At 54.7% G+C, this 26,783-nt stretch overlaps 1 protein-coding gene across 4 annotated transcripts; it reads left to right on the forward strand.

The window, feature by feature from the left end:
* Positions 1-487: 487 nt before the first annotated feature.
* Positions 488-24,274, forward strand: ZNF346 (zinc finger protein 346). Of its 4 annotated transcripts, XM_075009396.1 has the most exons (7): positions 488-547; positions 5,081-5,184; positions 5,282-5,377; positions 6,633-6,777; positions 7,734-7,970; positions 14,613-14,706; positions 17,420-17,666. In XM_075009396.1, exons 1-7 carry the CDS (start codon positions 508-510, stop codon positions 17,523-17,525), a joined length of 822 nt encoding a protein of 273 aa, XP_074865497.1. In that variant the 5' UTR covers positions 488-507; the 3' UTR covers positions 17,526-17,666. The 4 variants fall into 4 exon arrangements, with proteins under 4 accessions (XP_074865497.1, XP_074865496.1, XP_074865498.1 ...); XM_075009395.1 differs by lacking the exon at positions 14,613-14,706 and having other exon boundaries at positions 17,420-24,274; XM_075009397.1 differs by lacking the exons at positions 14,613-14,706; positions 17,420-17,666 and adding an exon at positions 11,897-12,104.
* The last annotated feature ends 2,509 nt before the right edge of the window (positions 24,275-26,783 follow it).

Genomic DNA, 26,783 nt, shown 5'->3' on the forward strand with positions numbered 1-26,783 from the left:
GTAGACGAGCAGGGCCCCCCCTCTGTTACTGTCCCAGTAAGTACTGGTGGCAGGGCTCCTGTGCCAGGCCGCCGGGGCGAGGCACTTTCTCCGCCAGCGCAACCCGCGCCAGCCAGCTCCCGGGGTGCTCAGTGTGCCCCCCGCCCCGCCGCCCGCGTCTGCTGGGCAGGCCCGGGCCCCCGAGCTGCAGCCCCCGGGCACCCTCCGCAGCGGCGCTGCACCCTGCGGGCAGATGTCGCACCGGGGTGTCCTCGGGCTGCGCAGCGGTGCAAAATACAGGTGGTTGGTCGGGCGCAGGCGGGCGGCACCGCGGGGCTCTCCCAGCGGGGGCGGCTGGGAACTGCCCGGCCCCGCCCTCAGCGCCGCCCCCCAGGCCCCGCCCTCAGCGCAGCCCCGCCCCGCCCCGCCCTGCCCCGCCCGTCCGTCCCCTCCTCCATCCGCTACCCCGCCCGCCAGGCGTGCGCGCGTTCGGGCGGGAGCTCTCGCGAGAGTTGCGCGCGGCGGAAGATGGCGGACGGAACGGCCCTGCCGGTGGGGAAGGAGGCGGGTGAGCTCGGCGCGTCCCCCGGCCCGGCCCGGCCCGGCCCGGCCCGGCCTTCTCTGGGGGCGCGGGCACCCGGCGCGCCTCCCCGTGCGGCCCCCGCTCGGCCCCCCCCGTGCCCCCTTCCCGCCCCCCACCCCAGTGCTCCCCCAGCGCTCCCCACCCCAGCGCCCCCCAGTGCCCCCCAGTGCTCCCCTACCCCTAGTGCCCCCCAGTGCTCCCCATCCCAGTGCTCCCCAGTGCCCCCCAGTGCTCCCCTACCCCTAGTGCCCCCCAGTGCTCCCCATCCCAGTGCTCCCCAGTGCCCCCCAGTGCTCCCCTACCCCTAGTGCCCCCCAGTGCTCCCCATCCCAGTGCCCCCCAGTGCTCCCCTACCCCTAGTGCCCCCCAGTGCCCCCCCAGTGCCCCCCACCCCTAGTGCCCCCCAGTGCTCCCCATCCCAGTGCTCCCCAGTGCCCCCCAGTGCTCCCCTACCCCTAGTGCCCCCCAGTGCTCCCCATCCCAGTGCTCCCCTACCCCTAGTGCCCCCCAGTGCTCCCCATCCCTAGTGCCCCCCAGTGCCCCCCACCCCCCCCACCCCAGTGCCCCCTACCCCTAGTGCCCCCCACCGCCCCCCACCCCAGTGCCCCCCAGTGCCCCCTACCCCTAGTGCTCCCCCACCGCCCCCCACCCCAGTGCTCCCTACCCCTAGTGCTCCCCCAGCGCCCCCCACCCCTAGTGCTCCCCCACTGCCCCCCACCCCAGTGCCCCCCACCGCCCCCCACCCCAGCGCCCCCCCAGTGCTCCCCTAGCACCCCCTCCAAGCCCCCCAGTACCCCCATCCCTCTCCACACAGTCTCCATTACCCTGTGTTTCCCCCAGCCCCCCACCGCTCCCCACCCCAGTGCCCCCCACCACTAGTGCTCCCCCACCGCCCCCCACCCCAGCGCCCCCCAGTGCTCCCCAGCACCCCCTCCAAGCCCCCCAGTACCCCCATCCCTCTCCACACAGTCTCCATTACCCTGTGTTTCCCCCAGCCCCCCAGTGCTCCCCACCCACCACATCCGCCTTCACAGCTGTTGTAGCACCACCCTTGCTATCCTCCACCCGTTCAGCCCTTGAGAACTTGTAAGGTCCTTCTTTGTCTGTACCCTCCCTCTGGACCTTGTGGCTGTGCCTGACCCTGCTGGGAGCTCGAGGTGCCCTACGGCATCGCTCTCCAGTTCATTGGAGCGCACAAGCCCACCCACCGCAACAAGGTGACTGTCCAGAGAGTGAGATCCCGCGGAACAGGCGGAGGACAGCAAGGGTAATGCTAGAGGTGCTGCAAAGGTGGATGAAGGCTGCAGGGGCAGGAGACTCTCAGGTGTCACGCATGCCATGCTATTGGACCAACCTGAACCTTCTAGCTGTCAAGGATCACATGGCGGCTGCAGTGCAACAGTCTCCCCCCCGCCAATTAAAAGAAGTCACCCACAGGTGTCTTCCTCTGTGTACCCCGTGACCAAATCCATCAGCAACCTCTTCGGGACAATCTTGCAACACTTCCAACCCTCAGTGAGGTCCAAGCTACTATCAAAGTGATGAAGTGCAACAAGGCAACTGAAGTAGATGGATTCCCCACCAAAGCCTTCAAAGAAGGCAGGCCAGACTTTCACAAACACCACCACCTCCTGATATTCAGGATCTGGGGCAGGGAGCAGATGCCACGAGATTTTAGACCCAAACCAATCGTTGGCCTCTTCAAGAAGGCTGCAAGTGGGATCGTGGAAGCTATGGTGACGTCACTCTCCTGGCAACAGGAGGGAAAATCTTAGCTCAAATCCTCGCAGTCTGACTCCTGCCACTCTCAGAAGACATTCTTCCAGAATCCCAGTGTGGCTTCTGACCATTCTGAGGAACAGCGGACGTGATCTTCACTGCTCAACAACTGCAAGAAGAATGACCAAAGCGTTCAATTCAGTCAGTCATAGCACCCTGTGGACCATCTTCAAGGATCGTCTGTCCCAAGAAATTCACTAGTATTCTGAGGCTACTTCACAACAACATGACTGCCACAGTATTGAGCAACAATGGATCCTAAAACAACCCCTTTGAGGTCAAAACTGGAGTCAAGCAAGGCTGTCTCATTGCCCTTTCACTGTTCTTCCTCTTCATCACCATGACCCTTCCCCTCATTGGAGGCAGGCTTCCAGACGGCGTGAAGATTGTCTATAGATGAACCGGAAGCTTTTCAGTCTCAGGAGACTGAAGGCTAAAAACAAGATCTCCGCACCCTCAATCATGGAGCTCCAATACGTGTATGACAGCATGGGCGCTGATCTCTCTCCCGCAGCCCTTCAGACCGTCTTAAGCACCTTTACCAATGCATGGGCGAATCTCAGCCTTGCACAGAGCATCAAAAGGCCAAGGTGCTCCACCCACCCTTGCCGATGGGACAATCTCATGTACCCTCAGTTGAAGTCACTGGAGAGCCGCTGGAACATACGGAGCACTTCCCATACCTTGGAAGTCATCTTTTTGCTAAAGTCTACATTGATGCAGAAATCCAGCATCCTCTGAACTCTGGAAGCTCTGCTTTGGCCTACCTGAGACAAAGTGTCTTTGAGAAGTGGGACATCTATGCCAAAACAAAGCTCCTTCTCCACTATGCAGTGGTTGTTCCAACGCTACTGCACACATGTGAAACCTGGCCTACATACAAGCGTCGCTAAAAGGCACTTGAAAAATGTCATCGATGCTGCCTCAGGAGACTCCTAAATATCTCTTGGGAGGACAGGCACACAAACACTGGCGTCCTGAAAGAGTTGAACATGACCAGCACTGACGCCATTGTCATTCACCAACAACTCCGTTGGACTGGGCCCGTGGTGTAGATGTCTGATCAGCGTCTTCCAAAACAGATTCTGGCTTTGAGTTGAAGGAAGGACGGAGGAGTGTCGGGGGGCCAGCGAGGGCGATATAAGGTCGTGAAAAAATGCAGCATCAGTATTGACACTTGGGAGAACCAGGACCATCCCCAATGGAGATGGGTAACCCGTGGGGGGGGGGCACAATTTGAGAGGTCCCGCTGCAGTGCAGATGAGGAGAGGAGGAGAAGTAAAGAGCAGCAAAACTGCCCTGCACTCTCTAACAGCTACCAACACCTGCGGCTCCAGAATCGGGTGGGTCGGCCATCGATGGACTCTCAAATAGGGTGACATGAAGACGTCTTACTCGCTGTCAAGTGACCGCCAAGATAGAGCTCCCCGGCCCAGTTGTGCACAGCCTCCCCATTGCTTCCTGCCCCACCCACAGCCCCTACCTCCCTGCTCACAGCCTCCTCATTGCTTCCCCACATGCAATCCCCCCATGCTGCCTGTGCACCCCATAAACCCACTCATGGTGCCTCCCAACCTGCTTGAACCTGGACAAGTAATGCCTCCAGCTTGCCTGAACCTGTGCACAGCGCTCCCCACCCAGTGCCCGAAAACCCACGCACAGTGAGTCCTCCCGCAGACTGCTCACACCACGCCCCAAATTCCCTGCCCCAGAGCTGTACAGCAGGAGGAAGGTCTACAGTCACTCGGCAGTCGTGGGCCACAACATGCCTGGTGCTGCAAGCAACTAGGATTTAAGTGAGGTGAAATGTGGGGGTGCCTCAGGCCCATCAAGCCCCAAAAGGGGACTGCCACTTGAGAGTGGCTGCCCTAGATCTACTTCCTGGAGTCACTGACCGTAGGAGCACTTTGCTGTTCCCTAATTCTGGGTCTGGCCCAGCTGGCAGAAATTATTCTTATGTCTGATACTGAATCAGCTGCACCGTTTCGAGCCCGTTCACTGTAATTGGAGAAGGTTAATGAAAGCTTTGAAGCGGTATTCAGATTTGCCGTGGATCCTTGCTGGGAAGCAAATGTTGGCTCTTCTCCATTATTCACACGTCCACGCTGATTTAATTACTGTATTTCCGATGTGAAATGGTGGCTGGATGCGTTTGTTGCGTTGTATAATTGTTCTAGTGGGTATTGGACTCTTGGCGTGTGAATTATCGGAGTTGTGTTGGATATGTTTTATTCACTAGTGTGGTAAAGGTGTAAAATGTGTATTAGTCCTTCTTCGCTCTCCTGGTGAGGTCTGCTCCGGACTGAGGCTGGAACAGGGCCTACATCAATCTCTGTTTTTGGCTCTCCCAAGAGAATACACTAAATGTTTGGTTATGTAGTTGCCGCAGTGATGTTATGTGAGTTTCTCATGAGTGCAAATGGAATTTAAGTGCTAAAGGACTTAAAAGTCAAGGGGAAAAGAAATACTGCATTTGTCTGGCCTTCACCCCCACCACCACCACTTACCGGGGGAGAATTTGCTCTACATTTCCAGCACGGGACCATGGGAGTTGCAGATTGCTTGTGCCAAGGTTTATTATTTAGCCATGCAAATAAAGATGCCCATCCAAGACTCTAGGACCTCTAACTACATCAGTGTGACAGATATTTGAAGGCAGTAGCAGTGAGGCGGTGTTAGTTACAGAGTGAGCCCTTTTGGAAATGTTGCACTTTAATGTCAGTGTTTTGTTTTTCACAGTGGATCGTATGATCAGAGAGAACAACCACATTTTCACAGACGCTCAGTGTAAAGTGTGCGGTGCAGTCCTCATCTCAGAGTCCCAGAAGCTTGCTCATTACCAGGTACTTCAGGCCACAAGGTGTCACTGGATTTCATATTTTGGACATACTTGAGTAGACTCTTGAACATTAACCAGTTTTCTTCTTCACTCCCTGCTAGAGCAAAAAACATGCAAATAAAGTGCGGCGGTACATGTCAATTCATGGTGATGAGCAGCTCAACCAGGGGAAGAAGATAAAGCTGGAGAGCAAGCAGGTGATGTAGAAAACACCCGGCCCTCCCCAGTCAGGGCTTTAGAAGAGGAATAGCATCCTGGAGGCGCTGAGGAGCGCTTCTAACAGGGACTTAGCAGGCACATTCTGTGGTGGGCAGGGAAACACAGAATACACCAGGGAGAAGTTTGTTGAAATTGAGTAGCTTGGGCCTGATCTATACTATGGGGCTAAGACAGCTGGAGTTGATGTAGCTTAGGTCAACTACTTATACTGCCTACCATGCACTGGGTTGACAAAGGAATCTCTCTGGTCAACTTACTGTAGACTTCTTGTTCTGGCAGAATGCCAGAGTCAATGGGAGGGTGATTTACGGTTGATATAGTTAGGTCTTCACTAGACCTGCTAAATCAACCTCAGTGGATTGATCACTGCAGCACCTTTGTAAGTGTACATACCCCCTTAGTGAGGACAACTTAGCCTCTTCTTGCTATTCATTGCTGCGTGGAGCACATTTAGCCAGCGTGTGGCTACACCTGCAGTTGAAACAAATGGGTACCCCTTCCTTGAGAGAAGTATTCCTAGGAAGTAACATTTGGAAGAGCAGGTGAAGGTGAAAGGGGATTAGGGACAGTCCGGGAGGTAATTACTGTGTAACCCTTACGGTCAGTGAGCCCATCATGTGTAATTAATTCTATTGCTAGCATTTACTTTTTCCAATGATCTCTTGTCATTTGCGTGAGGTTCCACTTGCGGCTGGTTATGGTGCCATTGAGGCAGAAGAAGAAATGCTTTTCAGCCCTCTCCCTGCATGATGATTGTCCAGTCTGAATAACGGATTTATCACCGCTTCAGCTTTAATCCCTAGTCATCTCTAGTCCAGCCTCTTGCGTGTGTCCAGAGAGTGCATAGAGCGCCTGAATAGCTGTAAAAGCGGGGGCTGTTTGTGTGGTGGTGGGTTCAGAAGTGAGGAAAATATTGCTGTTAATGGTGTCAGGTGGCTTCAGATTACATATGGTAGGGCTGGCAGGAATGCCTTGTGTTGCTTGGCCCATGCCTTGTAGTGAATAAGCTGGGAATCTGACACCACTGCTTCCAGCTACTCATCTAACCTTGTCCTCAGCTCCTCTGGGTCATAATTGTCTAGGTAGAATGTGCCACTACCTTACGAAAATCACTAAATGAGAACCCCGTTCTTTGGAGGCAGATATGATGTGTACCAAGTCCCTTGGCCTTCACAGGTGAATGTATGGGGTTGTTTCACATGGTCAAACATCAGTGTTCCTTCTCGTGGACAGGAGAGCAGCAGTGGAGAAGACAGGAACAAATGCTGCCCCATCTGTAACATGACCTTTTCATCTCCCGTTGTGGCCATGTCTCACTACTTAGGCAAGACTCATGCCAAGAACCTGAAGCTGAAGCAGCAGTCGCCCAAAGTGGGAGGTATGGCTGTCTGTAGTGCTTGTGTGGGTGCCCTGTGAGGGAGCAGCACCAGTAAGTAAGGTTCCCACTTGCTTTGCGTCATGATTTCTAGAGCAGAGGGTGGCTGAGTACCTTGCTACAGCTCTGGACGCGTGGGCATGAGAGTGGTAATGCTTTCCTAGTAATGTGATTGCTGTTAGAAATCTGAAGCACGTGGTAGCCTAGTAAAACATATTTCAAGAACTCTGTGCTCCTCGTCGGTAGGCAGCTCTGTGAGCTCACACAGCCCTGAAGCTTGCTGCAGGAAAAGTAGCTGTAATTTGGGGCAGCAGAAGTGCCTGGTTCTCCACGCGCAGAGTGTGTCAATTTCTAGGCCTTTTTAAAGGCCTGTCACTGTGCTGGCAGCACGCTGCAAGTGTCCTCCTCCTGCAGGAAGGGACCTGTAAGCATTTGTCTGAGTTAAGTTAATCAGGCCTGGGCCTTTTCTGATGAAGTCGGTGACAAGGCTACTGTGGGCTGATGGTACAGGATCAGACCCTCTACACGCAGTTTCGGATCACACCATTGTACTTTCAGAGTAACTGCTTGCCCTCGTGGGAGGGTTTGCCCTGTTCTGTCTTTACCCTCTTGCTATTTACTGGGAGTGACTGATCTCCTGAGGGAAGGGGGTGATTTGTTTCCAAGTTCTTTAAATACGTTGCTGTTGGCCGGATGTGCTCCAGGATATGGCCAGATGTACATCAGAAGGGCCCAGGGTTCTGCTCTAACTCGCACACAGTGACTTGTCTTACTGTTTGGTGTTAATGGTGGAGTACAATTGGGAAAAGAGCGATGCAGCACCAGAAAAAGTCTCCAGCCAAACCTCCGTCAAGAGCCCTCTTCTGTGTTGGCACACTGTAAAGTCCTAGAGACGGACTCTGCGTCTGTGAGCACAGCAATGGAGGTTCGGTTCTGTTCTGTTCCGTTCTGTTTTACAGGAACGGTCCCTCGACAGAAATGCCCTGCTAACCTCCCTCCCTCTGCTGTATCTTCCAATGAGAACCAGAATGCTTCTGACCCAGACAAGTTCTGCAGCCTCTGCCATGCTACTTTCAACAATCCACTCATGGCGAAACAGCATTATGTAGGCAAGAAACACAGAAAACAAGAGACCAAACTCAAGCTGATGGCCCACTATGGACGCACTTCTGATGCACCTGCATCCTCCTCCCTGGGTGAGTCCTGGGCAGCCAAGCTTAGCAGTATAGCACAAGGATGTGGTTTGGGGGGTGGGAGTCTGGTGGAAGCAGGGATGTGAAAACTTGGGGGTTGACAGCCTTTGGAAGGGAACAGAGTGAGAGTAAAAAAGTTGGCAGTTTTGTACGGTGTAGGATGCGTTGGTGTTTGTTATAAATCCCTGTTCTTGCTTGGGCTGTTACCTGAGCTATTGGTTACTAGCTTGGGCTTGAAATTTGTTGTGGATATTGTTTGTCAGGATGTACCTTCTCAAGCGTAAAGATTCCAAGGGATCTTAGGAGCAAGTTGAACTTCTAGCTGGGTGGATTGATCCCAAATGGGCCTGTAAAGATGGCAATCAGCGCTTCCGAGAGGTACTTTTCACAGCCTCCTGCCAGGGGAGGAACCTACCAGGCTTGTGCTAGTCGTGCTGCTCTACGATGCATAAATTGGGACTTTGAGGAGGTTTTGACACTAGTCATTCCAATCCCACTGGCAGAAGTCGAGCGCTTGCTGCATCCCAGCATGTGGGAGTGAAAGCTGAGCTGTTGAAATGACCTGTAAGCAGGCAATTTAAAATTCTCTTTTATAAACTGATATTTGTAAACAGTTTTGAGTACATGTTTTTTAACCCTTTGTGTGTCACTTTTCCAGCACTAGCACTACCAAGTAATGGGCATCAAGGGTGTGATGGGGTTCAGGGGTCCCCATGCACTGCACCCCATCCGCAGGCAGGAGTGAGACTCACCCAGCAGCTAGAACAGGAGGTTTATGAGGCGACAGAGGCCCAGTTTCTTACAGAAGAGGCAGTGCAGCAGTCAGAGACAGTCATTCCAACCCATCCTGGGGAGAGGAGCCCGAGGGGTGCCCCCTGGGGTGTAGGTTCCCCCTCGCCAGGCTGGCTCCTTCCAGCTCCCTCTCCCCTCCAGCTTCTAACTGCCGCTTCCAATTCAAACCCCACTCGGCTCCTCCCTCCTCTTTGTTCAGGGCAGAGGTGTTACCTGCCAACCCAGGTGATAGCCCCAGGGTCATCCTTAGCCGCTGATAGCTGCTCTGTTTGTCTCACACACATCCAGCCTGAGTCTCTCACATGCACCCCTCACTCCATCACAAAGGGTACTAAGCAGTTTTCCCTGCCTCTTGGGCAGTAAAGTGGAAGGCGTCAGTGACACATGATATTCTAGTCAATAGTCCTGATTTCTTGTCAGTCTTTTGCTGTGGGTCAACTAAAGGCAACGCTAAGTCACTTAAACTCTGGCCCTGTCAGGTGCAGGTGCTGGGGTCTCTGTGCTGGAGAGAGGGTGCTGGTTCTAGAGCAACTGTTCTCCGAGGCATTCGAGGCGCCGGAGTTCCTGTTGCATCTCACGTTATGTTTCACCTATCACAGACACCATTTTGGAGTCTTGGCTGCAATCAGGAGCTACTCTGCTGAGAGGCACAGAGAGCAGTGATCTAAGCTACTTGTCTGTTTTGGGCCATTTCCTTGGGCTGGTAGCGGCAGTCTCGCACTTTCACATGTCAAGAACGAGGGGTCCCCAAAGGAACATAACAGGCAACAGGCTGCCCATCTTGGGGCTGTACCTGATTAACCAGTGAGCACATCTAAACTCTTCACTTTTACCTTTGGTACTTAAGTTGTGTAAGCTCTTTTTAAAAACAGACAGCTTACAGAAGACAAAACAGCAGTCCAGGAGCACTTTAAAGACTAATAAAATAATTTATTAGGTGTTGAGCTTCCATGGGACAGACCCACTTCTTCAGACCATAGCCAGACCAGAACAGACTTGATATTTAAGGCACAGAGAACCAAAAAATAATCATCAAGGTTGACAAATCAGAAAAATTGTAATCAAGGTGGGCATATCAGAAGAGAAGAGGGGTGGTCGGAGCGGGGAAAGTCAAGAGTCGGGTAAAACAAAGTATGTATGAGCTCTCTTATATTCAAATTCGACACATTAACACGGGGTTTGAACTGGGATGCCAATTACCGGCAATATTGTGGGAGACTGTATAAAAAGCTTTGCTAAAGTCCAGATAAATCACATCCATTGATTTTTTTTTTTTTTTTTCCCCCTATCCACAGAGCCAGTTATCTCATCATAGAAACTAATCCGATTGGTCAGGCATGACTTGCCCTTCATGAATCCATGCTGACTATTCCTGATCACTCTCCCCTCCTCCAAGTGCCTCAAAATGACTCCCTTGAGGAGCCCCTCCATGATTTTCCAGGGACTGATGTACGACTGACCGGCCTATAGTTCCCTGGATCATCCTTCTTCCCTTTTTTTAAAGATGGGCACTAAATTTGCCTTTTTCCAATCATCCGGGATCTCTCCCGATCTCCACGACTTTTGAAAGATAACGGCCAAGGGCTCGTCAACAACATACACCAACTCCCTCTGAACCCTCGGATGAATTAGGTCCGGGCCCATCGATTTATGTACATTTAGTCTTTTTAGAGAGCTCCTAACCTGTTCTTTCCCCACCAAAGGCTGTCCACCTTCATCCCACAATGCATCACTTATCACATTAGTCCGGGAGCTGTCCTTGTCCGTGAAGACAGAGGCAAAGAAAGCATTAAGTATTTCAGCTTTCCCTACATCATCTGTCACTGGGTTATGTCCCTCATACAGTAGGGGCCGCACACCCTCTCTGATCACCTTCTTCTTGGTAACATGCCTGGAGAAACTTTTCTTGTTATCCTTCACATTTCTCCCGAGTTGCAATTCCAGTTGCGCTTTTGCCTTCCTGATAACTGCCCTACGTTCTCAAGCTGTACGTTTATACCCCTCCCTAGACATCCGTCCCAGTTTCCACTTTTTGTAAGCTCCCTTTTTGTGCCTAAGTTTTCCAAGGGTTTCCCCATTAAGCCAGTCTGGTCTCCTACCATATTTACTTCTCTTGCTGCGCATCAGGACAGTTTCTTTCTGCTCCCTCAATGGGGCTTCCTTAAAAATACTTCCAGTTTTTGTGGACTCCTTTTCCCTTCATGGCAGCATCCCAGGGGATTCTGCCCATCAGGTTCCTGAAGGAGTCAGTCTGCTTTTCTGAAGTCCAAGGTGTGTAATTTGCTGCTCTCTTTCCTTCCTTTGGTCAGAATCCTGAAGTTTACTATCTCATGATCACTGCTTCCCAGGTTGTTCCCCACCTCTACCTTCCCTATTAGTTCCTCCCTGTTTGTAAGCAGCAGGTCGGGTCCTTCAGCACTTGTACCAAGAAGTGATCCCCGACATTCTCCAGAAACTTTCTGGACTGCTTGCGTACCGCCGTATTGGTCTCCCAACAGACATCAGGGTAATTGAAGTCCCCCACGATAACGAGAGCCTGCGAACCGGAAACTTCTCTGTCGTCCAAAAAAAAGTCTCATCTACCTCATCATCCTGATTGGCAGCCTGTAGCAGACACCAACCACCACATCTCCAGTGCTGCCTACACCACTAAGCTTGACCCAGAGATTCTCAACAGGCTTGTCCCCCTCTGTGTACTGGAGTTCCAAGCAATCATAGCGCTCTCTTACGTACAGTGCAACTCCTTCTCCTTTTCTCCCTTGCCTGTTCTTCCTGAACAGTTTATACGCTTTCTTGGCAGCGCTCCAGGCATGAGAGTCATTCCACCAAGTGTCTGTTATCCCAACCAAGTCATAGTTCTTGGACTGAGCCAGGGCTTCTAATTCCTCCTGCTTAGTAGCCAGGCTTCTGGCACTGGTGTACAAACACCTTAGATAACCAGTCGATCTCCCTGCCCTCACTACTTGAACCAGGGGTCCACTTTTATTGTACTTTCCTCTTTACATTTCTTCCCGGCCTTCAAGTTCCTTTCTACCCACATGGTTTTGGTCACCGTCCCCCAGCGAACCTAGTTTTAAAGCTCTCCTCACTAAGTTTGCATGCCTACTTGCGAAAATTCTCCTTCCTCTCTTGGTTAGGTGGACCCCATCTCATCCCAATAACCCTTGTGCCCGGAACAGCGTCCCATGATCAAAGAATCCAGTTCCTCTCTGCGACACCACCTGCGTAACCATGCGTTTACTTCCTCAGTTCGACGGACCCTACCTCGCCCTTTCCCTTCAACAGGAAGGATGGACGAGAGCACCACTTGCGCTCCAAATTCTTTGACCCTTCTTCCCAGATTGGATTGGATAAATGGACGGTAAGATGGATAGAAAGCTGGCTAGAAGGTTGGGCCCAGCAGGTAGTGATCAACAGCTTGATGTCGGGATGGCGGTCGGTTTCTCGGGGAGTGCCCCAAGGTTTGGTTCTGGGTCCTGTTCTGTTCAACATATTTACCAATGACCTGGATGAGGGGTTAGATTGCACCCTCAGCAAGTTTGCGGATGACACTAAGCTAGGGAGAGAGGTAGATACAGTGCAGGGTAAGGACAGGGTCCAGACTAACTTAGACAAATTGGAAGACTGGGCTGCAAGAAGTCAGATGAGGTTCAGTAAGGACAAGTGCAGAGTCCTGCACTTGGGCCGGAAGAATCCCAAGCATTGTTACAGGCTGGGGTCCGACTGGCTGGGTAGTAGTTTTGCAGAAAAGGACCTGGGAGTTGTCATGGACGAGAAGCTGGACATGAGTCAACAGCGTGCCGTTGTAGCCAAGAAGGCTAATGGCATATTAGGTTGCATCAAGAGGAGCGTTGCCAGTAGATCCAGAGAAGTGATTATTCCTCTTTATTTGGCTTTGGTGAGGCCGCGTCTGGAGTACTGTGTCCAGTTCTGGGCCCCCATTTATAGGAAGGATGTGGATACACTGGAGAGGGTCCAGCGGAGGGTGACCAAAATAATTAGAGGCTGGAGCATATGGCTTATGAAGAAAGGTTGAGAGAATTGGGACTGTTTAGTCTGCAGAAGAGGAGACTGAGGGGGAACTTGATAACAGCCTTCAACTTACTGAAGGGAGGTTGCAAAGAGGCTGGAGAGAGGCTGTTCACAGTGGTCACGGATGGCAGAACACAGAACAATGGTCTCACGTTGCAGTTGGAAAGGTCCAGGTTGAACATTAGGAAAGACTTTTTCACTAGGAGGGTGGTGAAGCATTGGAATGGTCTACCCAGGGAAGTAGTGGAGTCTCCATCCCTGGAGGTGTTTAAGTCTCGCCTCGACAAAGCCCTGGCAGGGCTGATCTGATGGGTTTGGTTCTGCTTGGAGCAGGGGGCTGGACTCTATAGCTTTTTTTTGGTCTCTTCCAGCTCTATTGTTCTATGATTCTATACCTGGGTCATTATATGGACTCTTCTACATACTTTGTTTTATCTGACTCTTGACTTCCCCACACTCCTACCATCCCTCGTCTCTTCTGATTTGCTCACCTTGATTACAATTTTTCTGATTTGTCCTCCTTGATTACTGTTTTTGGTTCTCTGTGCCTTAAATATTGAGTCTGTTCTGGTCTGGCTAGGGTCTGAAGAAGTGGGTCTGTCCCACATCACCTAATAAATTATTTTATTAGTCTTTAAAGTGCTACTGGACTGCTGTTTTGTCTTGATAGCACACAGACTAACACAGCTTTCTCTCTGTTACTAGCTTACACAAAGATGCAGTTTACATCACTTTGTGCCTTCCTAGAAGCAGGTGTAGAGGAGTGAAATTCTCTGGCCTGGGTTACACTGGAGTGCAAACTAGGCGATCACAATGGCCCATCCTAGCTCTTCGACTGTGACTGTGAATCACAGTTCTCAAAGCTGAAATGGCCAAACAGTCCAAGGTCTCGCCATTCTGTGAGCCATGGGAGGCGTCTGCTGCATTGCCCTGCATGCTCTTACTTGTGGCTCTGCTATTGTCCCCTTTAGTTATGTTGTCGGGAGAGGGAGGGCATTCTTGGCTTCTTAGTTTTTTCTTACCATACTTGTTTTTATTTTGTGCCTGGCACATTAGCAAACAGGCTGAGGCCGTGTGCCAAGGATCTTGCAGGCCGAGTGTCTGAGCTGGGAACGCAAGCAGCAGTTCTCATCTTAGAAAAAATTCTGTGCTGTTGTCCCCTGAACTGGTGCCCTGCACTGTGCCATGTTTTCCCTCCTAGTCCAGCTTCCTTGTGCTCCACATTTATGACAGCCAGTAAAAGTTCCAGCAGTGTCAGTCTCCAGCTGGAGTGAGATGTATCTGGGACAGCTTCCAACAGGGAACAATTGTGTTCAATGTGCAGACTGCAGGTCACCTGCTTCAGGACTAAGCTTCACGTGGGATTAAGGGAAGGGGTTCAGAACGTTGGGCTGTGCCTTAGTTTGACGTTAGGTTTAATCTTCCGCAGTGCTCTTTCGCTCCGATACCGAGAGGTACCGATCGAGAGAGAAGTGGAGCTGCAGAGGGGTTGTGGCGTCAAACCCCTACCCCAGCCCACTGAAGGAGCGTGAACCAGCTATCCCAGAAGCCCTGCATGGCATTCTGTAATGAAGAAACCTGCCCGCTGACTGGAGCGGTTTGTTTTGGCTGGGCGTTCTGGCCCCCAAACGGCCGTGGCCTTGGCTAGGGCTCCGTTGGTGGAGTCAGGCAGAGCGCTTTGCTGCCTCCTTCGCCAGCCAGCGTGCCGGGTTTTACATGCCATGTGTTTCTGGTTACCCGTTGGTTAGTGTAACTGTCGCACTTGCGCCTCCGGCCCCGGGTGGTCGGGTAGCTGTTTGTTAACACTGGTGTCTGTTTCAGCTTGGAAGGGGTACCCCTGCTCCACGTGCGACATAGTGTTGAACTCCATAGAGCAGTACCAAGCTCACATCAGCGGCTTCAAACACAAGAGTCAGTAAGTGATCTCTGGCTTAATTGCATTTGCAGTCGCACGAGGTGACTTAGGCAGTTGCGTTTCGTGCCATTGAACCGGGAGCTCTCTTTCGGTGTAACTTGCAATCAAAGGGAGGCACTTCCTGCAGATTCGTCCTGCTCTTGGGCTAGAGATCTGCTCGTGCCTCTTTGGCCCAAGGGCCGCGGTGGCGGAGACCGTCTTCTGTTGGACTAACTTCCGAGGGAGAGGTTTTGGCCACCCAGAGCTCTTCAGCTCTGGAAGGGGCACTCCCGGCAGTGCCAAGTGGAAGAGGCACGTGGTACAGGAGCTGTTTAAGGTGGCGTTGTGTGGGTCGAAGGGGTCTCTCGAAGGCTCGTTACTCCAGCAGGTGATGACATCACCCTCCGTGTCTGGCTCATTTTGGGGCTGACGGGGCTACCACCCCGCTGCAGTACACGCTCTGGTCAGGTCTGCTGCACACCGTCCTCAGGCCATCCATGGGGCAGCACCAGTGTATGAATAGGGCCCCACCAAATCCGTGGCTGTGAAGAGCCTGTCGCCGGCTGTGGAGTCTGCTCTCTGGTGTGCTTTTACCTACACTGTGCTGATTTCAGGGGGGCCAGAGTTTCTCAGACTGAAAGTGCTGATCTGAAAGTGGGTTGCAGGCGGTCATAAGGTTGTTACAGGGGACCATGGTGTTGCCACCCTTCCTTCTGTGCTGCTTTCAGAGCTGGGTGACTCCTGGCCAGATGCCCAGCTCTGAAGGCAGCGCCTCGATAGCAGCAGTGCAGAAATAAGGATTGCAATACCGTACCAAGCCAGCCTACTGCACAGCTGCTGTGGGTGTCTGTCTTCAGAGCTGGGCTTCCAGCCCAAAGCTGCTGCTTTCCAGATGCCCAGCCTTTAGGTAGTGCTGACTCCAGGAGCAGGGTGGCAGTACTGCCAAGCCACTTCCAGTACCCTGGTGATTCCCACCCGCCCAGCTCTGTTTGGATAGTACCCTACAACTACAGTGCTGTGACATTTCAGATTTAAATAGATGAAATCGTTACATTTACTAGTTTTAAAACCCTAGGAGTGTGAAATTGACCTAAGCAGAGCGTGAATTTGGCAGGGCCATCCCTAGAGAGCCATTTGCCAGTTGTGAGCCAAAACCACCAAGCAATATAACTTTTGATCTGAAGAAAGGCCAGCCAGATACCTGTTTGCAGCCCTTCCACTCCTGTCTGGCGCTAGTGTACTCAGGCTTAGACCATAGCCTTATGTCTACTGTAACATTGGACAGCATGTGCCTAAGAACCATGCATACCCATGACTTGTTCTACTTGGTGTTTTGTTGATCTGGGAACCACTTCCAGAAGCACAGGTTGCTAGACAAACACCTGATGCGTGATATCACAAACATTTGCAGTAAACTTTCCCACAAGTTGGGAGCTCAGATTCTGAGCCTTAGATTAAAGGTGCTCATAACGAAGCCAGACAGGAAGGGTGGAGTGTCCCTTGGAAAGGAAAGGGAGCTCAGTAGTAGAAAATCTCTCTGGTGAAAAACTTCTCTCCAGCCAGGCATCCCAGAGGTGCTCCGAAAGGTCTGGGAGTGGGGCTGGGCAGACGGAAGGTGCTTTACCCACCACCTCTACGGTAGAGGCTGCTAGTCCCCACTACTTGCTTTTCACCGTTGGAATGTTCTTCCCCAGGTCACACTCCCCGTAACAGCATCCCAGAGCTGGACGCTGCACTGCGGAGATGTGCTGCCTTTGCAGGGCAGGGTGCTGAGAACTTTGACCTTGTTTGCTTTTGTACAAGCTCAGAAGATGTTGGGGTAGCAGGAGGCTGTTGGTACCTCCTCTAGTTGGAATGTGGGTGCTTTGGTCTCTGTGGGCCCATCCCATCATGCACCCCCACAAACCCTTCTGTTCCGTGTGTACTTGGTAGCCTGGGGGTTTGTGCGTGCATTGTGTTCCCCCGTGCATATGCAGGCATACACGCAGAGAGCTCCCCAGCCTCGGCAGCAAAAACAGGATTAAGACATGCTGGCATTTTTAAGCCAGAGCTGCTTTTAGTTACTTCTTAAGTGTTGGTCGTCATTTTGCAGAGCCCTCTGATCTGCCGTGTTCTTCCCGGCAGACACAAGTAGGCCCCTCCCCCAACTCCTTAGAGTGCGCGTTTCTACCTTCTTGTATTTTGTGACACTCTCAAAGACGCCTGTCTGTGACACAAGGTACCTGACAGCTAGTCCAAATAACAATGTAATGAAACATGTCTGGAAAAATTCCAGTCTTGCTCTACCAGGGCAGAGCAGTAACATCCCCGGCTACCGCAAAACCCTGCAAAGGCAGGGTTTCAGCAGGAAGCTGCTTTTAGTTCCCCAGAGCACAACTGCAGGGTCATAAGTCTTGGTGGCCATGTACTTGGGGTGTTCTAAGCTGCTTTTGGGCTAAGCCCTTGTCTGCTGGGTGCCAGCTGCAAGCCAGGTCTGCAGCCTGAGGAGAAAGGGGAGGAGCCTTGGTTTGTAATGGGCACACTTGGCAGACCTGAGCGGTGCTGTGGCCCTAGCTAGCAAGTCCTGGGGCCGAGGGTTGGGCTCAGGTCAGAAGAGGCTCCGTGGAGGCGTGTTGCTGTGATGCCTGTAGGCCCTGCTGCAATAGGTGTTGCAGTGAGAGCGGGCAGATTCCAGAGAGGTTCTGACTATTGTCTACTCTCCTCTTTCTTCCCTCCCCTGCAATTGACTGCACAGGCTGCCAGGAGCAGCGCCCAGCGTGGGACGGTTCCCAAGGCAGCAGTATGTTCGGGAAGAGTCAACGGCCCCTGGGGGCTACAGTTACTTCAGCCAGGACTTCTAGAGCAAGCTGCACCCCTCTACTTGGCACTGTCAGGGGACCAAGAACAAACATCCTTTGCCAACCCACAGTGGCTTCCTTAGTCCTCTGGATAAGCAGAGCCGTCCCTCCTGTGTGCCCCTCCCAAGCAGCCCCCGAGGGATCCAGCGGAAGCACCCATTGGACAGCAGGACCTCACTCCCCTGGGGCGGCTCTCACTGTGCCGTCTCTTCCTGCGCTGCGCGGCGGGTGGGTGAGGCTGCGTCTGATGCAGGCAGGGTCCAGCAGCTGTAAGCGGCCTGGCTCAGAGCCACCTCCTCCCTCCCTAGAAAAGACAGTGCAGAATTCCCCCATGTGATGAGCCAAAGCCCTGTGCTGGTGTACCCAGTCCCGCAGGGCGGCTCCTGCCTCTCGGGCAGGGGCAGGGCGGGGTGGATTGCATGCCTGACCACACTGACAGATTGGCCTGGCCCTGGCGTGGGCTGAGAGATTCTAGAGCTGTGTTTCTCCTTCCCGCGCTCTCGGCGGGTTCGTGCACACAGGCCCTGGGCCCGTGGCTGCCGTTGCGGGGTTTCTGTAGTGCTGCAGGTGTTGGTTCTGCCTGGTGTGCGGCACGCCCTGCCTGCTGCTCAGAGGGGTCAGAAACAGGCAGGAAGAACTCTCAGGGCCCCTCCACTCCTGGCACTCGTCACTTGGCGAGAAATGGCTGAAGCAGACGCTCTCCTCACACAACCGAGAGATGGTGGCAAACGTTAGTGTGGCTTCCTGAGGGGATGCTCCCAAGCTCCTTAGAGACGACCCCTGTGGAAGGGCTCAGCTGGCTTTGCATCTCAGACCGCAGTGGAGGTTTTCTTTTTTCTCTCTGCTAACCCTCTGCGCCGAGCTGCACCCCCAGCAGCGCTGTCCACTGCCTGTCGTAGCCCAGGCCTTGCCAGTCCTTCGCATTCGGCTCTCCTCTCCCAGCCTCGTCTCTCGGGAGACTTGGGTCTTGGATCCAGGGGCTTCCACCACAGGGGCTGGGGGAGTGACTGGTTTCTGGAGGCCCCCTCTCAGGAGGTCGGGATCATGGATCAAGGCCCTGGACTCTCTCCCGATCCCTGTGTGGTGCAGCTGACTTTGGAGTAAGACTCGGAGCTCACCAGGCCTCCTAAGCACAGCCTCGATGACAGGCACTGGAGTTGGGAATGCCGCAAGTGGGGGGCCTGGGCTGGATGCTAATCTCTGTCTGAGCTAACACCTCTGCAGTGAGCTCCTTCCCCAGATCCAGGCCACAGCCCTCTGCCGCCTGCCCTTCGTTATGCCGGCAGCAGAGGCTGCTTTGGCCTGGTGCTTTCCTGCCTCGCTGTCCTGCAAGGCTGAGCTCGTGGTGTCCTGCTGCAGGGCCTTTGCGCGTCAGACCCCTGAGCTGAACCCATTGAGGGGAGCACCGCGTAAGTGCTCGCCAGGCTCTGCTGCGCTCTGGCTGTCGGCAGCCTCCTTGGGCAGGTGCTGTGTCACACGGGAGTCCTCTGCTTCCAGCAGGATGGGAGCAGGTGATGGGCCCTTCCCCTGGTGCAGGCGCTGCCGCTGCTGCCTCCCCTGTCTCGTGGCTGCTGTTCCCCAGGCTCTCTGAATAGAGCGGTGTTCCCGTGCAGTTCGCGTGCCGTGTGTACTTGTTTCGCGCTTCTGGTCGTACTCGTGGCAGCCGCGCAGGTGGGGGAGAGCCACAGGGGGGAGCCGGTGCATCTTCGCCAGCCTGCCCCTGGCAATGCGGCTCAGGGCCCCTTCAGCCGAGTCCGTCAGTGATGCATTTCCTGCTGCCTGCTGCGGAGGGAGGGGACTGCAGCTGGTTGTTTGCTGGGGCAAAGAGGAGAGTCCACAGCTGGAGCCTGCCTCAGGACCTGCTCCAAACCCATCTCGCAGCTGGGCAGGGGGAAGAGAATGCGTCGTGCGACAGGCAGCCCAGCTGCATGGGTGTTCAGCGTGCGTCCATCCCACTTACAACAGGTACCAGCCTTCGCCCTGTGCTGTCTCTTGTTCCTGCCTGGTTGCGCCCGGCTCTCTGCTCTGCACTGCACTGCACTGCACTGCACTCCCCGCATAAAGCTTGCCAGCTGCACAGACTGTCCAATGACAGATGGGCCCCTGCAGTGAGGTCATTCCTCTGCCAGCTGCTGCAGTGCTGAGAGATTCTCTCAGCAGAGGGAGGCAGCTAGTTCACGTCTGACTGATGGGTCAGAAAGGCACTTAGCCGTGCTCGGCACTGGCTGAGCTGGCGAGGGACGGGCTGGGACTTCCCCCCCTCCCCCCCGGTTTCCAAAGCTGAAGTCTCCTCAGCTGCAGCACGGTTCTGTCGCCTCCCAGCCTGAGCGGGTGACACTTGGGGACTTGCTGCCTTGGCCTCTGTGGCTTTGTGTGCCACCTGCAGGGTCTGAATGCAGGAGGGCTTGGTCTTGGGTGTGCAGTGAATGCAGGAATCGGCCTTTGGAAGTGACCGGTATGGCTGCTGTTCCCTGTTGTAAGGGGGACGTGGCTCTCCGGCCGGTGCTGTAGAGGCCTGGGGCTGGCCCCCCGTTTGTGCTGCCGCCCCCAGCTGCATGCTGGCCGAATTGTGTTCTGCAGTGCACCGAAGCCAGACCCTCCCTGCTCTGCCGCTTCCAGATACTCACAGGTCAGGGTTGTGAGCAGCATCTTGGCGCCAGCTTGGTCTGCGGGCTGGCCAGATCTGACCCACCCCGTTTGCTCCTGTTCCTTCCCTTCTCCGCACTCGGCAATGGCACGGGGGTGTGACGAGGCGGGCCTGTCCTTCCTTGGTGTCCAGATTTCCCCAGTGCACTGGTGGCATCATGAGAGGACTGTCTGCTCAGCAAGGAAGGGAGAGGGACGGGGACACGGCATTGGGTCCCCAGGACTTGCCCGCCAGCTGGAGCCTGATGTGACACCCAACTGGCAGGGAGATCAGAAGGGTCATTTGGCTACAGGGACTTGGCAGCACCGGGCCCAGAATCTGTCAGTACAGTCCTTGGCGAGAGGGGTCCCTGAGCTGGGCCCTGGCCTCCTTCCTCCCTCTCCATCTGTGCCTGCCCTACTCAAGCACCCAGTTCCAATTCAGTTCAAACCCCTCCTTCCTCCTGGGATGGGGGTCAGGGCGCCCCAGCTCTGCAGCCACCCACAGCCAGTAGTGACTGACGCAGCGGGTGGAAGAGGAGGTTTATGAGGTGACAGATGCCTTGTGGTACAGACTTGTCAGCACACCAACCCGAAGGCTTCTCTGACCCATGTTGGGGGGAGGAGATCCGCGAGGGGACCACAGGCCTGGAGCCCCTTGCTTGGCCCGGCCCGGCCCGGCCTGCCTTTGTCCCTCTCCAGACTCCCCCACTGTAACTGCTCTTCCTTTCCAAATTCAAAACCCAGCTGGGCTCTTGTCTGCGGGTGGGAGAGGTGTTACCTGGTTGCCCAGGTTACAAATGAGTAGGCCTGGTCACCAAGGTTACAAGTCACACACATCCACCTCAACTACATCACATCTCTACCCCCTCCCAGACCGAACTGAGCGGGGTCACTTAACCAGTGACCTGGGGAAGTTCGGGGCCCTCCCTGCATGACAGGGCAGCGGCTATGGTGGTGTTGTTCCCCTTGACGTGGACCACCTCCATGTCGTAGTCCTGCAGGAGCAGACTCCACCGCAGGAGCTTGGCATTGGCCCCTCTCGTGTGATGCAGCCAGGTCAGGGGTGAGTGATCGGTGTACACGGTGAAACGCCGTCCAAACAGGTACGGCTGCAGCTTCCCCAGTGCCCACACCATGGCCAGACATTCCTTCTCTATGTCTGCGTAGTTCTGCTCCCGGGGCAGCAGCTTCTTACTCAGGTACACGATGGGGTGTTTCTCCCCTTTCTCATTCACCTGCATTAGCACCGCCCCCAGCCCCACGTCTGAGGCATTGGTGAACACCAGGAAGGGCTTGTCGAAGTCTGGATTTGCCAGCACTGGGGCCCTGACCAGAGCCTCCTTCAGCGCGCAGAGGGCCTCTTGGCACTGCTCGGTCCAGACCACCTTGTCAGGCTTTCCCTTTTAAACAGCTCCATGAGGGGGGCTGCGATGGAGCTAAAGTGGGGCACAAACCTCCGGTAGTTCCCCGCCATCCCAATGAAGGCCTGAACCTGCTTCTTAGTCTGGGGTGTTGGCAAGTCTCTGACAGCCTCCACTTTAGCTGGCTCCGGCTTTAAGCAGCTGCTGCCCACCTTGTGGCCCAGGTAGGTCACCTCAGCCGTCCCCACTTTGCACTTCCCTACCTTGATAGTCAGACCGGCCTTCTGGAGTCGGTCCAGCACCTGGCTGACCTGGGACACATGGTCCTCCCACGTCTGGCTGAAGACGCAAATGTCAAGGATGTAAGGCAGGATGAAGCCTTCCATCCCCCTGCAGCAGCTGGTCCACCAGGCGCTGGAAGGTGGCTGATGTCACGTTGAGGCCAAAGGGAAGGACCAGGCACTCATAGAGCCCCACAGGGGTGATGAAAGCCGACTTGCACTGGGCATCATGATCCAATGGCACTTGCCAGTACCCTTCGGTGAGGTCTATGGTGGTGAGGGAGTGGGCTTCCCTGAGCTTGTCTAGGAGGTCATCAGGCCTGGGCATAGAGTAGGCATCCAATACGGTGATGGCATTAAGTTTGCAGTAGTCCACACACAACCGGACTGTCCCAGCCTTTTTGGAGACTAGCAGCAAGGGAGAGGCCCAAGGGCTGGAGGATGGCTGAACCCCCCCCGCCCCGGGCCAGCATGTCCTGGATCGCCTATTTTATGTCCTGGGCTGTTCTCCCCATGGCTCTGAACGGCACACACTTTATAGGAGCCTGGGCGCCTGTCTCTGTTCAGTGGACAATCAACCTTAGTGATTCCAGGCTGGTTGGAGAACAGCTGTTGATGCGAATGCAGCACCTCCCTGATCTCCTTCTGCTGGGCAGGGGTCAGCTGGTCAGAGAGGGGAATAGACTCCAGCAAGGAGCCGGCTCCAGTCCCAGAGAGCAAATCCACCAAGGGATCATCCCCCTGCCCCTCCCAGTGCCTGCACACGGCCAGCACCAAGTTCTCCTTGTCCCAGTAAGGTTTCAGCATGTTGACATGGTTCACCTGGTGGCTGTGGGCCCGGTTCCACAGTTCCACCACATAGTTCAACACATTTAGCTGTTTGATGACTTTGAAGGGCCCATCCCAGGCCGCTTGCAGCTTGTTCCGCCGCACAGGTACAAGGACCATCGCTTGGTCCCGGGTGGCAGAGGCTCGGGCCTGGGCGTTGCGGTCATACCAGGCCTTCTGCTTCCCTTGGGCCCTGGACAGGTTCTCCCTGGCCAGGCCCATGAGCTCAGTGAGCTTTTTCCAGAACGTTAATACCCAGTTCACCACCACTCTCCCTCCAGGAGAGGTCGTCTCCTCCCATTCATCTCTTAGCATGTACACGGGCACAGCACCCTCTTTCCGTACAGTAGCTCAAACAGGGGGACCCCTGTGGATTCCTGGGGAACCTCCATGTATGTGAACAGCAGGTGGGGTAAGTTCTAGTACTAGTCCCATTCTTGTGGGGGTTGGTTCATACAGGTTCTCAGTATTTGTTCTGGGGTCCCACTGAACCTCTCCACTAGCCCATTGGTCTGCGGGTGGCAGGCTGTGGCCCAGGTGTGCCGGACCCCACACTTCTATCACAAGCTTTGTACCAGGGCCGACATGAAGTTGGACTGCTGGTCCATAATGACCTTCTTGGGGACCACCCCACCCTGCTAAAGATAAACAGCAGTGCACCCACCACAGCATCAGCCTCAATAGAAGTCAGGGCCACTGCTTCTGGGTAGCAGGTGGCAAAATCTACCACCACCGGGATGTATTTCTTCCCAGAACACGTCGCCCTACTGAAGAGTCCCACTATGTCCATAGCCACTTTCTGGAAAGGCTCCTCTATGATGGGTGGTGGCCTCAAGATGGCTCTCCCCTTGTCTTGTGCCTTTCGCGCCCTCTGGCAGGGGTCACAGGACTGTCAATACAGATGGACAACAGCAAAGACTCCTGAAACACATCTGTACAGAAAATGTTCTGTAACAGCCTCTTCCTGCTGAATAGTAACAGAGAAGTAGCTGTGTTAGTCTGTACTCTAACAAAACAAACCAGCAGTCATGTGGCCCTTTAAGACTAACAAAATGATTTATGAGGTGATGAGCTTTTGTGGAACAGACCCACTTTATCAGATCTGTAGCATTTCCAGTACAGACTGACACTTATATAGCACAGAGGTCCAAAAAACTGAAACAAAACCTGACGAATCAAATACATGGAACCGAAGGGTGGGGGAATGTTAAGTGTCTTGCCTGAGATAACTATGAACATCAAAGGAAGAGTGTTCTTACAGTGCATGAAATAATTTCTGTCTCTGTTCATACCAAATGTTAATATGTCACATTGAAGTATGAACCCCAGTTCAGAAATCTCCCTGTGTAATCTGCTTTTAGAGTCGCTTTGTTGCAGGGCGCATGTTCTCAGGCCTCTAACAGAACGGCCCACTCCACTGAAATGTTCACTGACCGGCTTATGTGTATTGGAATTCCTGATGTCTGCTCTGTGTCCATTCACTTTTTTGGGGAAGTTTTTGCCCAGTTTGGCCAATATACATAGCAGAGGGGCATTGCTGGCACCTGATGGCATATATAACGTTGGTTGAGCTACAGCAGAACGAGCCCCTGCTCCTGTCATTAATCTGGTTAGGTCCAGTGATGGTATCCCCAGAATAAATATGTGGACAAAGTTGGCAGTGGGGTTTGTTGCAAGGAAAAGTTCCAGGATTAGCATTATTGTGGTGCAGCCTGTGATTGCTGGTGAGAATCTCCCTGGTGCACTGGATCCCCTGGTGTCCTGTGAATGGGACATTGCGGGCCAGGTATAGCAGCCTGTGACGGTACATTTGGGGAACCACTAGCTGCCTCTGGACTGTCCATGGCTCCTCCTTGTGTGTGGGAACCCGTTCCTGGTATAGGAATCCCTTCTCCTGCACGAATAAATAATAATAAACAGAGATACACGTCTCATGGAACTGGAAGGGACTTCAGGAGGTCATTGAGTCCAGTCCCCTGCCTACTTGGCAGGACCAAGCACCATCCCTGACAGACTTTTTTTCACCATTTATTTGCCCCAAACCACTGGGCCTCTTCCAGGGTTGAGCTCTCAGGCCTGAGTTTAGCAGGCCAATGCTCAAACCACTGAGCTACCCTATCCCTCCCCCACCCCACCCCAGTGGGATGGGGTTGACCTGAGGCTGGCCAGTTCCTTCAGCTTCTGCAAGGAGGGATCTCTCTGCAACTCAGCCTGGAACTCCATGGGCAGGGAAGGGGTGGAAACTGATTCCCCCTCCCTGCCTGGTTCCAGGACCACCAGCCTGGCGGAGCTCACTCTTGGGAGCCCTCTGACTCTCAAGGTAGGTCCCCCACGGCTCCAGCTGAGCATCCTCCCTCGGACTGGGGGAGAACAGCCCTCACTCCCTTTGGCTGCGGGTCAAAACCAGGGCCCTTGGGCGTTCACCTGGCCAGTGCTCCAGGTTGCCCCCGTTAGTACATCAGCAGGCAAATAATGGTGCACGCCCACCTCCTTGGGGCCCTCCTACTCCCCCTGTTCCAGGTGCACCCTCACTATGGGCACCTGCAAAGGGCCCATCTATTCCCATCACAGTTGGGTGGGAGTTGGGCATCATCTGGTCTGGTGTCTCCACCCTAGGCCAGGCCAGTGTCACAGCCGCACCCGTGTCCCAGAACCCCATGGCCTCTCTCCCGCCCTCCTCAAGGGGTGTGAGGCACTCGCTCCGCAGAGACAGCCCTGCACCCAGCCGGTACACGGAGATGCCTGCCTCTCGAACGGCAGGTCTCCTGGACAAGCTGGCCTGAGTGAGCTCCACCCCCTGGCTGAGGGCTCCTGCCAGTCCCTGCCCCAGGAGCAGCCGGCTCCTCTGGTCACTGGGACCCCACCCAGTTGACCTCACGAGACCCCTGCCAGCTGGGCCTGTCCGGGAACTTGGGGCCCTGGGACTGTCTATGCCCCTCTGCCCACAGTGATAACAGACCAGATCTTGCTGAGTCCCTCGGGCCGGCTGCTCCACCCTGGCCGTGGCTGCCCCTCTGGGGGACAGATGCCTGGCCCTGTTTCCTGGGGTCACCCCATAGCTGATTCCCTCCATTGCACAGCCAGGAACTGGTCTCTCCGGGATTCCTTTTCACACCTGGCCCGGCTGGTCAGGAGCTCATCCACCAGCTTCCCTGCGCCGTGCGGTTCCTCTGGCGTCTGGTCCTCAAGCCACAGCCTCGGGTCGGGCAGGCATTCTGCACAGCACCGTACCAGGACCATCAGCTTGACCAGGTCCTCGGCAGTCTGGGTCAGGTCCCGAACACCCCCTTGCAGTAGTATTGGATCAGGCGGGAGGCCAGGTCTGCACGGGTCTCCTCCGGCTCCTTCTGCACCTCCTGGAACTGCTTCCTGTATGTCCCAGGGGTCAGCCAGAACTCATGCAGCAGGGCCTGTCTGACCCATTCGTAGTGCCCGGGCTGCAGCCCCTCCAGCTGGCTGAGCACCTCTGCAGCCTTCTGGTCCAGCCAGGGGGTGAGGTGCCGGAGCCATTCAGCTGGGGGACCTGGTGCAGCTCACAGGGTCACTCGAAGGAGGTGAGAAGCCATCCAGGTCCCCCAGGTCCTCGCACTGGCTCAGTACGAACCTCTCAAAATGACTGGCACCCCCAGCTGGGCCCCTCCACGCTCACTGACGCTGGGGCCTCTTGGAGGCTCAGCTACGCCATGGTCTGCTCATGCTGCCACTGCTTTTCCCGCCATCCAGCTCTCAGCCACAGTTCAGTCTCCGGACACTCCAGCTCCCTGGAGGCAGTGCTGAGCCGGGAGGAGCTGCGACTGCCTGTGTGGATCCCAGGTTTATCCAGCTGCTTCCAGCCCCTTCCTGAGCCTCAGCTGGGCAGGGGTCTGGCCCCAACGCCACAGAGCGATTGCTCTCCAGATGGCCAGTGAGCTGAGCTTTGGTGGATTTGCCGCTGGGGAGCCTCTCTCACTGCATAACCAGACGATGCCCATTTTAAGGAGCTGATAATACGCCATTGCTGCTGTTCGTGGAGGTCCCCCCAGCGTGCCAGCCTCCCCATGAGTCTCTCCTCCCGGGGGCTGGGCTGTAGGCCCCTCTGCCTTTGGCGACTGCACCTCGCTGCCCTTCAGCACGCCTGCACCTCAGCGGCCACCTTCCTCCTCCTGCTCCCTAGTCACTGTCAG

The sequence above is a fragment of the Carettochelys insculpta genome, chromosome 15 (genome assembly GCF_033958435.1).
Source record: "Carettochelys insculpta isolate YL-2023 chromosome 15, ASM3395843v1, whole genome shotgun sequence".
Lineage (NCBI taxonomy): Eukaryota > Metazoa > Chordata > Testudines > Carettochelyidae > Carettochelys > Carettochelys insculpta.

Coding starts and splice junctions, on each gene's coding strand:
- ZNF346 (XM_075009395.1), top strand. CDS start 508: ATGGCGGACGGAACGGCCCTGCCGGTGGGGAAGGAGGCGG. Junction 548..5,080: donor GCCGGTGGGGAAGGAGGCGG/GTGAGCTCGGCG, acceptor TGTTTTTCACAG/TGGATCGTATGATCAGAGAG. Junction 5,185..5,281: donor AGAAGCTTGCTCATTACCAG/GTACTTCAGGCC, acceptor ACTCCCTGCTAG/AGCAAAAAACATGCAAATAA.